The following is a 14657-nucleotide window of genomic DNA, read 5'->3' on the forward strand; positions in this document are numbered from 1 at the left end:
TTGAACCCGCACATTACCACCTCTAGCCACTCAAAAGGTCCATCATCTTAACTCTATAAGTTGCAAAGTGATTCGCAACACAATTACCTTGGCTAGCAACCAAAGCAAACACAATATTATTTGCTGAAATTTTAAGGATTCGTTTGGTATGATGAAAATGAGTAGGATGGATATGGAAATAGAATTAGAATTGGGAAAAATGTTTGTTTGGTTTAGTGGAATTAGAAACTTTTCCAATTCCAATTTCACCAAAACTGGTGAAAAGCATTTCCATGATAAAAACTAAGTTTTGCAGTTTCATGATGCATTTTTTATTTTTTACCATCTTTGTTGATCTTCTCCCTTCTTTATATTTGCCCGCTCTTGTCAAACCCTTTTGATGATTGACTTGCTAGATTCGATGATGGTGATGGCAACAACCTATTCTCCATCTCCTTCATCGACGGCAGTGGTGATGATGATCTCCTTCATCAACAGAGACGGCAAAAACCAAATCTGGAGAGAGAATATAGCTAACACTTTTTCTTCATCCTCCTCTTTTGTATTCTCCATCAGTCTCCCTCTTCGATCTCATTGCCTGTATATTTATTATATTTGCATCTTTCTTCATTCTTTTATAGAGATTAGCTACCTATTTTGAGCTAAGGATGATGAGGAAGCAGGTTCACAGGTTGGGTTTGTTTCAATAGGTTTGAGTTCATCGTTTAAATTTGGCTTGGACGAATGCCTCTTCATCAATTTGTTCCAAATTTGGGTTCTAATTTGACAATGATATTCTCCATCTTCTTCCCAAAATTTGGGTTTGATTGCCCTCTGCAAATTTTGCATCTTCTTTCATATCCCTAAGCTTGAGTGGTCATTGATTTTTCTATATTGCTTCTAGTTGATTATTTTGGATTGTCGTCATTGAATGGATGAAGATTTGGTAGGCAGTTATTCAGGCAGATGGTCGAGAGATTTTTTTTCTAATCTTAGAGGTTATTTTAATATTTTCACATTTAAAATATACATATTAATGAAAAATTATACTAAGATTTCATGTATATATCAACTACATTTTTAAACCTTATATATCTATTTTTATTTTCATCTCTATATTTATTTTTATTTTTATTAGAATTATTTTTCTTGTAGCGAACGAGGCATGAGAGCTAGAATTTCCTCCACAACATGCAGACACTGCCAATCACAACCTTCACAGAATTGAAAGTCAGAAATTTATACTGGGATTCGTAGTCAGTTTCTAGACCTACCTGTGTGCAATCAAATCTGGCTGCCCCTTGATGAGCCCCTTTTCTCAGCCGAAACGAAAATTTTTCGGCTAACTTGTCACTATCCATAAGCCCATTTGGTTTTGGCTGACTTATCACTATTCATAAGCCCAATTTGCAAGTCGAGGCTTCTTGCACGGCCTTTAATGCTTGACCCCCGTCCTTTCCCGGGTCCCGCAATTAATTTCGCCTGTTGCCTCATCAATGCTGACTCTTGTTTTTGATCTAACCATAGCAGTGGATCACGTGGGGAGCCAGAAATGTGTTCCCATATTGTATAGAGCTCAGCTCAATTTTTGCCCCTCACAACTAAATGTTAATCGTATATCTCTAAATTTTTTATTTCACGTGGGGTGTTCCCTTCGCACCCCCAAAATTCACATCATTAGAAAAATAAGTGAGACAAATATTTGCTGGTCGCAGTGAAATGTTATTACTAGTCAAGGGCCATTTTGTCTTCTTCCTTTTTTACCCGGTCTTTCACCTTGGTTTCGCTAGAACTAGAGCTGCGCTGGATAAGGCTGGGTCTGATCACTTCTAGTATTTTGCAGTTAATAGTCCAGTTTCTTCTCAGTCGCAATCAGATGAGGCTAAGCTAAGAAGCCCAGAGAGAGAGAGAGAATGTGTTCGTTGGAGAAGAGAGGCAACATCTTCATCTTAACACTCACCGGCACCGACGAGCACTGGCTCAACCCCACGCTTCTCAATGCCATTCGCTCCGCTCTCCGCCGTGTCCGATGTGAAGCATCCTCCTCCTCCGCTCTCATTACCACCGCCCACGGAAAATTCTTCTCCAACGGCTTCGATATCGCCTGGGCCCAAGCTCAGTCCTTCGAAGAACGCATGGTCTTCATGACCTCCTTGCTTCGATCGGTTGTCACGGATCTAATTTCCCTCCCTATGCCTACAATCTCCGCCGTGACCGGACACGCCTCCGCCGCAGGCTGTATCCTCGCCTTGAGCCACGATTACGTCCTGATGAGGAGCGATAGGGGGTTTCTCTACATGAGTGAGCTCGATATCAAGCTCGTCCTTGTGCCGTGGGTCATCGCCCTTCTCAAGGCCAAGACCGGGTCACCGGCGTCTCGCCGTGAACTGGTTATGAAAGCGACCAAGGTCACAGCTAAGCACGCGGTGGAGCTCGGTATCATCGATTCGGCTCACGATAACGCTGAGGAGACAATGACGGCTGCGGTTGAACTGGCCGAGGGCTTGGTTAGAAGGGGATGGAATGGACAAGTGTACGCTGAGAATCGAATGGCAATGCTGGCTGATGTGTTGGTCTCCATTGGAGCTACCCGCACTCGTTCGCGGCTTTGAGGGACACAAGGTAAAAACCTTTTGGTGTTGTATCTGAGGTTTGGTATCAACGGTGAAAAATGGAAAACGAACTAGGTCAGTGCTCCTAATACTTCTGAACTGGTGTCTGGAGCTATCGTAGATGGTGTTAAAAAAAAAAACTGATAGTGTCTTTTATATAATAATTAATAATAAAATATTTCTATTTATAACATACTTGTAATAAATTTTATTAAAATAAAAAAATTAAATTTTAAAATTATTTTTAATAATTTTGTTAATATTTAATAAGAATAAAAACAGAAAGATAAATATAAAAAATAATAAAATATTTTATAAATTTGATTAAATTTAATCTCCTCCTCCCCCCTATCAATAAAATTTAAAAATATTTACATAATATATATATATATATATATATTTAATAATAAAGGAAAGAATAAAAGCAAAACAAGAGAATAAAAACCTAAGGCGGTCTCAAATGGTTCAGGAAATTAGGCCTTATTTGGTATAAAGGAATAAAAAAGTGGGATTAATATTGGTATTAATTAATCTCAAGTTTAGGGAATAAGAATTTTAATCACAAGCCCAAACCCATCTAAGTGAGATTATCCAAAATTACCCACCCCTTAGTAATGAAAAATTAATTTTAGGATTGATTATTTTTTAACAAAAATACCCTCGATCTCTCTCATCTTTGTCGTCTCTCCCTCTACCTTCCGCTCCTCACCTCTCACATCTCTGCCTCTACCATCCGTCAGCCTCCTCCATCGTGCTTCCCACAGCCACACACAAGCACAACGAGGACGCTAGAATTAGGAAGATGAAGAATAAAGCCAACAGTGGAACTAGCAGATCTAAAGATATGGAGTCACGTGCCTGAATCATTTACCTAAATTTGGACTGCTTGTTGGCCGCCGTCGATGACGCAGAGACTGAAGTGAAGGACAGTTATGGTGGCACCGAGCACAAGTGTGGGTCTGAGAGAAAGAGATTGTGGGCGTAAGGAATGAAGTTAGGAAGAAGGAAGATGAGGAAGACGTAAGTTGAAGCCAAGAAAGAGGAAGATAAGGATAGTTGGGTCTTTTACCTAATTTTTGTTGCCTATTATTTTTTTTTAATCCCACATACCAAACATGAATTTAAATCCTTATTTTTAGATCCAATTCCATTACGAATCGTATTTTCAATTTCACAAAATTCAATACTTTATACCAAACAGGGCTCTAAGATCCTCTACGCTACAACGAGAGGATAAAATCCAAAAGGGCTTCGGATGATGGTCGTCCCGCAGCAAATATCTCCCCGTAAGTAGAGTCAAGAATAAGGGTCAGGCTTGACGGGGTGCTCGTTTAAGCCCGTTTTAATAAGGGTTTGGGCTTGAAAATTTGGTATTTTTTGAGGTAACTGGGCTTCAAAATCCGATCTTTTTAAGCCTTAGAAAAAGGGGCTCGAGTCCGGGCAGCCCGTGAAACCCGTTTTACTATTTACAAAGTATTGTTTTCTCCCATTTTCAAATAATGTGCAAACATTGATTTGTACCTGCAATTGGTTGAATTGTTTTGTGCCATTTTATGGTAATTTTTATATTTTATCTTGTAATATATGTATAGATATATATTTAATAATAAAACAATTTAATTAATAATTATTGTAGGTGATGATGATGAAGTTGCAGAAATAATTGATATTGAGCCTCCACCTCTATCTTTCACAAGTGGACCTACATCTGAGGGTTTTAATATTTTATTTATGGATGATAATGAGGGAGATCTTGATTAGATTGATGATATTTTGCCTCCATCTTATTTAAACTTTTAAATTTTTTATTTATTTTTTAAATTATGTAAGATTTTAGTTTAATATATGTTAAATTTTAAAATATTCTAAATAAATTTTAATGTTGAATTCTATTTTATTCTTATCCGGGCTTACAGGCTGGCCTTAAGCCCTTTGAATGAGGGCCGAGCTTCAATTTTAGGTTAAAATTGAGGTAATCGGGCTTTAGGGTCTAGGCCCATAAAGGTCGAGCTCATATGAGTTAGACCTGTCCATTTATCAACTCTATCCGTAAGCATAAACGTGGGTGCTGCCTCTGTTCATAAGCTGCACCACTCCCATACAATCTATTGTAGATTTATCCGAAGCTAATTTTAAAGCTATAAAATACAATCCCAGATTCTACCTGCTAGAGCACATCCCTCGTTTAGACGAAGCATGAAAGCACCTCAACATCGTTCCACGTGAATTCTTGAAAAGCCCTGCACAGCTCGTGGCCCGAGCACCATCCACAAAAACTTTCTCCATAAGCATTAACCGCTTTGGGTCTCTCGCTATTATTCATTGGCTCGGGCCTCGGGTGCGTTGCATGCATCTGAAAATGGCTATAGCCTGAGTACTGAGTTCCGTTTTATATATATATTGCTAATGCTAACCAGCATCGATTCTTCCGTGCAATGTGTGGAAAACGTTACCCTTAAAAAAATTACATCACATAGATATTTGTAAAATTTTTTATTTTTTCACCCAAAAAAAAACTCCCGCACAAATGGTTGCAAAAATATTCATTTCATTAGCTTTGTTTGTATGAAATCAAATGATAGATAAAGAAATAAAAGATAAAATAACAAAATCTGTCAATAAATTAGTGATTTGAAATTATATCCACTGATCATATTAAAATAAAAAAATACTGCACTCAATGAAATTATTTCAAGATTGAGCTGGGCTCTACTTTATAGTTGTCATGAGCATTCGCTTTATGTTAAGGGTATTTATGGGCTTGGCTTGGTTATGATTAAAAATCAAACCAAATTGAAACAATCAGCAATTAATTTACTCATGATTGGGACTTGATTGGTTTTTATGAAAGTCAGCTTGGTTCAGTTTCATTTTTAGTTTGATGAAGGTCTGAGTTGGGCTCTACTTTATAGTTGTCAATATTAGGTTGGGCTCTACTTTGCAATTGCCATGAGCATTAACGTTATGAAGCATTAGTATTTTAAATTGTTTTACGTATTTGTATTAATATTGACTGATATGTATCCATAGATCATCGAAATATTATTATTTAATTTTAAAAAATTGTAATTTTTAATACGTGTTCAATACTTTTAGATTACAAGTTGATACTTTAAAATAGATGTTTCAAAGCTATTTTAAAAAATTAAATTTTATTAAATATTACAATATTAATATTTTTTATTTCTAATATATTTATGTGATTTTCTTTGAAAGTAAAAATTAAGCTTTCCTTAAAAAATAAGTTTTAGATATAATAAAAGAATAAAAATTATAATTTTTTAATTATAAAAACTTGGGAATATAATCTTTTGACACATAAATCCTAAATAGGAAATTATTAGCAGAGAATAGATAGTATGCAAAAGGTAGAGATGGAATAAAAGTACAATTTAATTATATTTTGCTTAATATTACTACAAAAGACTATATGTGTATGCTAATATGTACATCTTCTATTTCTAAATTGAAATCATATTTTTATGATTTTTTATAAATATATCAAAAACATATCACCCATATCCTAGATTTTTTAAAATAAAAGTATCGATGTATTGTATCCGATATGCAGATCAGTATCTATGTATCATAGATCTCACTCTTACTTATCTTTGTCTAATTAGTACCCTCTTCCTTAAAAATTATAAGATATTTTTAATTCAATTTTATTTTTAATAAATTAATTAACTATCTTTAAGCTAATATTATCTTTTTATATTTAACTTTATTTAATAAGGTATTTTGTTAAAAATAAATAGAAAATAAATTATTTATTAAAGGTACTTTAAAAAATTACATTAATTGTATTTTTAAATATTAAAAATATCTCACATTTTTTTAACATTTAATCTCTGAGAAATACCTTATATTGGTTACCAAAAGAAGTACTCCTTTATCTTAATTATTCTTTCCATTTTTCTGGCCTAATCTCTTAATTATTCTTTCGATCTTAGTTATAAGATAAAGTTTTAAAACACTGTAGATATTTTTTCCCCTAACCTTACCTTTCCTTAATTGTAACAAGGTATTAGCATGTTTTTAATTTTTATGCATAACTTTATAATAGTCATTAATTTATGCCCTTCTAGCAATTAATTAATTCATATATGATTGTGATCCAAGAGATAATTTCATCATTCACATCTATCAACTTTTCAAAATTGTGAAGACTTAATTTTATGTATTATAAAATACAAAATGTGCCTTGAACAAGGCTAAAATTCAATTAAGAGATACTGTGTAATAACTTTGCACGCCAAACTGCATTAAAGCAAGTTTAGTTGGTGATGAATTTCAACCTAATTCAAAGTCTGATTTTTTTTTTTTTAAATGATTGAGTTAAGTAATACATGGTCTGATCTGATCCTAGTATAATTTAAAATTGAATAGGATCGGATTGGTTTAGTATAATTAGGAGACTAGTCCCCATTGTGTCCAATAATTCACTTTTTTTTCCTTTTTCATCTGTTAGAGGTAGTAATTTATTTCAATATAATAAACTCAATTAATATAATAAAATTACTTATAGTTATATAAAATTCATCACAACAACAATTATCAATCTACATCAATCTCTAACAAAAAGAAAAAGTATTTCAATTACAACACAAATGATTCAAATTAAATAACATTCAATAATATTAAACAATATTCAACTTGTCTAAAGTCTATTACACTAAGTTAATAAGAAATTTTACCAATAAAAGAAGAAGATTAGGATTAGTCAATTTTGAAATTTTGCCCAATATTCATAACTTCACAAATATAGAACACAAAAAATTACTAATGATTATTATAAATGAACTTATTGCAATAATAATTAATAAATTAATTATAATTATATTAAATAAATTTATAATACCGAATCAGACCAAGTAGTTTAGATGCTCGGTCTCTTGTTCAATCTAACCCATAGAAAAAATGTGGTCCTTTTGGTCTTGAAAGACCAAATTTTATTTGAATTGGATAGGATTGAATTTGTCTAGGGTTGATCAGACTGAACTGGATTGGATGACTTTTGCACAACGCTATTGGTGACAATAGATTCATCACTTCAAAATTACCAGTTAAGAAATCTTATAAGACAAAAATTTCTCTTAAAATTACACGATTCGTCTACATTTTCTCATCAAGGTAGTTATGCAAAGAAATTGAGCAAGTTGGAATAGGAAATGTTATGGCCTATTTAAAATTATTTTTATTTTATTATTTTAAGAACTAATATTTTGAAAAATATGTTTTGAAAATAAAAAACAATGAAAATAAATATTTTTTTTCATTTTCTTTTATTTTTAAATAATAATCCTAAAATACTTAAAAGATGTTTTCATTTTTTTTATTCCCCAAAATAATATTTTATTTTTTATTCTCTAAAATACTTTTTGAAAATACATTATCAAATAATTATAAAAAACTATTTTCAGAATAAGTTATCAAACAGCTCTTAATTATGCTATACAGAATTATCAAATCAAACTTTACATTGATTAAGCTCAATGTATACTACCACTGTAGTTGCTTTGAAAAGGAAACCGAGAGAATGAAACGGGAAATATTAATCATATATGCATAACATTATTATCAATAAGATTGCCTAATGAAACTCAGTTACGCAACTATACAAAAATTATTTATTGTAATCTCTCATAAAAGTCTAAAATCTTAGCTTGATAAACCAAGAATATCCATTATGCTTCAAGACAATTTTAACTTTATAGAAAGGACTACCATATAGAATGTACTCAATGTCATCATGCTGTGTGCGAGAAACATTGAAACACTATAATTTTCTACCAACCTAATAAAAAAAAAATGTGTCTCATTACAATACAATATTAACAATTTCACGCTGATAGGATTTGTCCACTGCTAATATAATATTCTCACATATGATCTTAATAATAATAGCGTTGCAATACTACAGTTGTTCGAAACAATTTCTCCATAATCTATATAAAATAAATTGTGCACCACAAACAACTCCCAAGATTTATTTTCATCTAGAATTCTATATGTGAATAAAAAATGTAATTTGTCAATACCCCAATGACTAAATTAAGGAATAAGAAAACTATACGGGATATCGTCACAAATACATACGGGGTTGGAAAAATTAAATTTATAAATTGCCTTTTCAAATCCATTTTTATATGAATACACCAAATTCTACATTCACTGCAACTCTCAATGGTTTAAAATATTACCTCTATAAATCGCCTTTTCAATAAACGATATGGTCCAAAACTTAATTTTCAGAGGTCCACATGAAAAGGTCTAACACTCCATTAAATTTGATAACAGAAGGACCCAAAATAGCTTATTGCATTACCAACCACACATATAAATTCCAACTGAATTTTGCTTATGACTTGATAGAACATAGATGCCATATATGTTCAATAATTCATCAACAAAACTACACAAATAGCTAAAGAGAGGGGCTCATCTCACAAGCCACCAACATTACGCAGATTATGCACAAAAATATTCAAGAGTTGTTGGAAATATGGTATAATTTTATGCCATGCAGTCTTCAACCAATCAATAATGAATATTAATGGGCTACAAAAACCAATTCTAAGAAAAATACATTAAAATTGGAACAAAACGGGGGATGGCATTAAGAATCATACAAAATGGCAAGAAAATCCATTCACGTGCCTACATACCCATAAGTCACAAGTGGGCATGGAGTCACGTTGGCCATGTACACCATCGTACATAAATCTACCGTTGACGGTTTCAAAAAGCTTGTGAAACTTGATCTCAGAGCCATATAACACCAAAAATATATATATATATATATATATATTTCTCACATTCCCTGTGTAATCGTAGACTCATGAGCAATATTTATACCTAATAGGTAACCCATAGATCTTTGATTGATCACTCGAAGAAAATAAAAGGAATAGATTCTTCGGCCTATATTATTCCTGGGTCTTTTTCTTGTGAATATGGAAGAACAGGGGAAGAGGCAGAGCGCCCTCAGTAGAGATTTTGTACTCCTTGAGTTCAACCTCAGTTTTCATATCTATCTATCTATATAAACAAACATGACACTATAATAATATTAATATAAATTGATATAATTATCTCCCAGCATCTACATATTATAGGAATATTGTGATATGGAACTGTTGACCAGGTTGGAGGCGTGGAGCAATGGGTATGAGTGTGAACCAAGTCATCACAAAACACACACAAAAACAAAATCTGATTGCTTGATATTAAAAAAAGACTAATTGTTTAAAATATGATTATATATTCCCAGTAATTAATTAATGCTAATCCACCCATCTAAAATTTAATGTAATATGAATCATGAAGTCTTCTCACCAGTAGCCTGTTCCAACACGCCAGTTAAAAAAAAATCATCAATTCTAAGCTGTCCTTGTGAGGTATCGTAATGCGCGGGGAATCATCACCCTTAAAAGCCCAAACCAACATGACGAATATTGATCCCCACTTCTTTCTTCTGTTTCGCAATCAACACAGGATAAGCTAAGCTACAGAATGTGCTCGTTGGAGAAGAGAGGCAACATCTTCATCTTAACACTTACCGGCACCGATGAGCACCGGCTCAACCCCACGCTTCTCAATGCCATTCGATCCGCTCTCCGTCGTGTCCGATCTGAAGCATCCTCCTCCTCTGCTCTCATCACCACCGCCCACGGAAAATTCTTCTCCAACGGCTTCGATCTCGCCTGGGCCCAAGCTCAGACCTTCGAAGAACGCATGGTCTTCATGACCTCCTTGCTTCGATCGGTTGTCACTGATCTAATTTCCCTCCCTATGCCTACAATCTCCGCCGTGACCGGACACGCCTCCGCCGCAGGCTGTATCCTCGCCTTGAGCCACGATTACGTCCTGATGAGGAGCGATAGGGGGTTTCTCTACTTGAGCGAGCTCGACATCAAGATCGTCTTTCCGCCTTGGTGCATCGCCCTTCTCAAGGCCAAGATCGGGTCACCAGCGGCTCGCCGTGAACTGGTCATGAAAGCGGCCAAGGTCACGGCTAAGCAGGCGGTGGAGCTGCGTATCATCGATTCGGCTCACGATAACCCCGAGGAGACGGTGAAGGCTGCCGTTGAACTGGGCCAGGGCTTGGTTAAGAGGGGATGGGAAGGGCACGTGTACGCTCAGAATCGAATGGCAATGCTTGCTGATGTACTGGACTCCACTGGAGCCACCCGCACTGGATCGCGGCTCTAAGAGACACGAGGACAATCTTGCCTTTCGCAAACTAGCATAGGCTCTCCCGCGCGATGCTCGGGGAGCATAAACTTCAAAAAATTATATTGTATAAATGTTTATAAAGTTATTCATTTTATGTCAACAATACTAATTTGGTCAAAAAAAAAAATTGTCAACAAAACTAACAACTACATGTTCATATTGTTCCTGCCACGTAGGATAATAAATGAAATAATATATGTCAAACATTAATTATTTTCAAATTATTAAAAAACAGCATGTTATTGTGCACATATGTTATTGTTTTCAAATATTTAATTGAATGTATTGGTTGCACTTCCTAACAACAAACTTGAGTATATTTGTCTTGCACTTTGTTCCAAACTTCTTTTATAATAATTAAAATCAATTTGTACTCCTTGCTCATTGAATAGGAAGCCCGAACTTTACAATTGTTACAACTCAGCAATAATTTCATAATAATCACTTGAATTAATTAGAATATAAAATTATTGCATTAGATTTTCTCCTGTGCTTGTAAAAATGATATAGCAAAATAATAGTCTTGTGATAGATTAGATAAGCAATTGAAGTACACAAAATTATTTTTAATGATGGTGATGTAAATGTGACTCAAAAAATGTTTGTACATGTGAAAATAAACGAACAATCAACGATTAACAATGTTTGCTCATTTCTTGCTTGAAAATTTAATCAAATTTGAAATCAAGTTCTTAATTGTAACTTTTTAATAAAATAAATTTTCAATCCCATCCTTCTGCAGAAAAAAAAAAAAAAGAAAAGAAAAGACATATCAATCTTAAATAATTAAATAGACAAAACAATAAACAAATGAAATAACAAAATCTATAAATAAGTTTTTTTCTATTAATTGCTGTGAATAAGTTCTTTCTTACGAGTGATTTGAAGTTTTATGTTACAGGGCTAGTCTTTCGACCCATACGACATTTAGACACTCTTTAATTAAAGATATTAAGTAAGCTTAATTTGTTTGAGAAGGAACATGCTTAGTTAAGTTGAGAAAATGAAAGCTTGAGAGTAAAAGATAGTTGAGAGAGTTTGAAAAACGTGAGAGTAGTATCGCTTGAGAACTCAAATGGTTTACAAATGAGGAGGGGTGAGGTATTTATAGACCTTACCTTGATTCTAAAAATTTTCACCTCCTCAATAGACAATGCAGATTAAACCGATTCTACGGTTATCGTTGATCTTCTATATTTCTCTCCTAAATATTTACAATAAATATCTAGATATTTACATGAAAGTATTTAGAGACTATCTTAAGATATATCTGGAACATTCTAGAACATTTTGGAGTACCTTAAAATATTCTATATATCTCCACATCCTTCTATAAGCTTCTGGAACCTTGTAGATCCTTCTCAATTGGTCTAGATTTTTTTAAATTGTTCTGGATGCTTCTAGAACATTCTGTTCTAGATTTCTCTTGAACGCCCTGAAAATATTCTCTTAAAGTTAATTGGGAGCCTTTTAGAGGGTTTTGAAGCACTCCGGGCCATTTTAACCTCACAAAAAGCCACAAACTATGACATTTTCCCCACTTAATTTCATGATGCCCTCATCACGCCTTCCTCCTTATAGTGTTGGATTTGGTCAGTGAACTACAACAGGAAGTCTTCACATTCCTAATTGGCTTCAAAGTTTGGTTGACCTTTTCACTTAATTAAGTACTCGGTGTAGTTGAGAACTTCTCTCTTTTTGATCACCCTGTCAGCGAGGATCTCCTATATATCCTTGTCATACTCAGTGATGATTGCTGTTGGTGCTTTTTTAGAGATACCTTAAGGTGGACCTTCTTCATCTCCGCAATATTTCTTCAAAAGACTAACGTAAATGATAAGATAAATCTCGAGCTTGGGAGGGAGTTGCCCTTGATACGCAGCCTTTCCCGCACGTTTGACGATGAGAAAAGGGCCTTTATATCTCCTAACCAAGCTTTTGTAGACTTTGTGTAGTAACAAGAATTGATTTGACAATAATTTCACCATTACCAAATCACCAACTTGAAACTGGATGGGATGTTGCTTCTTGTTCGCCTACTTCTTCATCTTTCAAGAGCTTTATCCAAGCTTGCTTTGGTGATGTCTGATTTTTCTTTTCATTTTTTAGCAAATTTATTTGTAGTTGGATTTTCTCTCTTATATGGTGCAGTTAGCGTGCTCAAGGTTAGAACTACATTTTTTTATTGTTTCTACTATACTGTAATAGTTGATTGCCCTTTTATAGTGTTTACCTCCCACGGTTTGTTTATTATTGTGGGTCGAAGTGTAATTTTTCTTTTTTTATAAAAATGACTATTTAACACTTGTCCATGCGTCCCGTTTTAATGATAAAATACAATTCATCATAGTCATAAGTCTTTTTTTTGATCTTTAAAAGTATGATGTAATTGTGTTTTAAACTCCTGTACATATTTCTTATATGGTTTTATCTAATGAAATTTCTTTCCACCAAAAAAAAAAATAAAATGCAATTTATCACTGTGCTTTGTACAATATAATTCTTGTACATATTTATTAAAGCAAAAATAATGATAAAATTCATTTGAACTATATAAATGACAATTTGATCTTTCAAAATATTATATCAATGAAGTCCTTAGAAATCTCTTTGTTAATAACTTTTTAGAAAAAAATATTATTTTACTCTTATTGAAAATAACAAAACCTAATCATAACTTTTGTCTAAGAAATCACAACTTTTATTCTGTAAATCGTAAAAGTTAAATAAAAATTACAACTTGTTAAGTGTAACTTTTGTTATTGAAAAACAAACTCCAATCATAACTTTTATTTAAAGGATAACAATTTTTATTCTATGAATCACAAAAATTGAATAAAAAATCACAATTTGTCAATTATAATATTTATTATTGAAAAATAAATTCTCAAAATAAAAAACTTCATTCAAAGTTTTTGTTTAAAGAATCATAATTTTTTTTCAAAGAATCACAAAAATTGAACAAAAAATCACAATTGTCATTAAAGGTAAAATGGTCCTTTTTCTAAAAAAATTATTGACAAAGAGGTTTCTAAGGACTTCATTGATATTATGATATTTTGAGAGATTAAATTATCATTTATAGAATTTAAAAAATTTTATTATTATTTTTTTATTAAATTCAAATGGTTTGTTTGTTGTTGGTGCCATAATTTTCCAATTTTTAGTGCGCCTCTTCCATTTTCATATTTCTTATTCTTTTAAGTACATTTATATAATTTTCTGGCTTCCTATATTTGTTTCTAGATTTTTCAACAGCCAGGCTCTCTTTATTTGGTACAGAAATAGCAAATTATTATTTTTCTTAATTGCTCATACTAATTTCAAAAACAATTATATTTGAGATGCAATTAGACACTAAATATTGACACTTTTATTAATGAAAATTCAAATTTTAATTTGCCATGCTGCAAGAAATTAACATCTTCTACTAGATCTAACTCGCGTCGGTGTAAAAATAATAAGTTGTTATAAAATAATTTATCATAAGTTTTTTAGATGAACAATAAATCTTATTGATGCCCCCCCTTTTTTTTTAACAAAACGCATGTTTTTCAAATTAATTTTTATATTCATAATCTTTTTTCACTTTGTTAAAAATATTAAAACATACCTGATCATGACTATCAATATTTAATGCAATTTTTATATTATATCTTTATAATATTATGTTAAGATATTTTTTATTTATGATATCATATTAACAAATTAACATATTTATATCGTATTTTTATGATATCATGGTAACATATTTTTCATTTATGTAGTTTCCAAATTACCTTTTAATTTTTCCATGATTAATAATTTTATAAATAAAATAAGATATTT

General features: G+C 32.5%; 2 protein-coding genes across 5 annotated transcripts; both read left to right on the forward strand.

The window, feature by feature from the left end:
- Positions 1 to 1716: 1716 nt before the first annotated feature.
- LOC129310056 (enoyl-CoA delta isomerase 1, peroxisomal-like) lies at positions 1717 to 4363 on the forward strand. 4 transcript variants are annotated; one of them, XM_054951909.1, is made up of 2 exons: positions 1717 to 2601; positions 3332 to 3785. In XM_054951909.1, exon 1 carries the CDS (start codon positions 1893 to 1895, stop codon positions 2589 to 2591), a length of 699 nt encoding a protein of 232 aa, XP_054807884.1. In that variant the 5' UTR covers positions 1717 to 1892; the 3' UTR covers positions 2592 to 2601; positions 3332 to 3785. The 4 variants fall into 4 exon arrangements, with proteins under 4 accessions (XP_054807884.1, XP_054807890.1, XP_054807869.1 ...); XM_054951915.1 differs by having other exon boundaries at positions 3503 to 3785; XM_054951894.1 differs by lacking the exon at positions 3332 to 3785 and adding an exon at positions 4228 to 4363 and having other exon boundaries at positions 1718 to 2601.
- Positions 4364 to 9860: 5497 nt separating this feature from the next.
- Positions 9861 to 10932, forward strand: LOC129285819 (enoyl-CoA delta isomerase 1, peroxisomal). Its single transcript, XM_054921736.1, has one exon. The coding sequence runs from the start codon at positions 10107 to 10109 to the stop codon at positions 10803 to 10805; it is 699 nt and encodes a 232-aa protein (XP_054777711.1). The 5' UTR covers positions 9861 to 10106; the 3' UTR covers positions 10806 to 10932.
- Positions 10933 to 14657: the final 3725 nt, after the last annotated feature.

The sequence above is a fragment of the Prosopis cineraria genome, unplaced genomic scaffold (genome assembly GCF_029017545.1).
Source record: "Prosopis cineraria cultivar Desert tree isolate PC_DT_omini unplaced genomic scaffold, ASM2901754v1 PC1, whole genome shotgun sequence".
In the NCBI taxonomy this organism is placed as follows: domain Eukaryota; kingdom Viridiplantae; phylum Streptophyta; class Magnoliopsida; order Fabales; family Fabaceae; genus Prosopis; species Prosopis cineraria.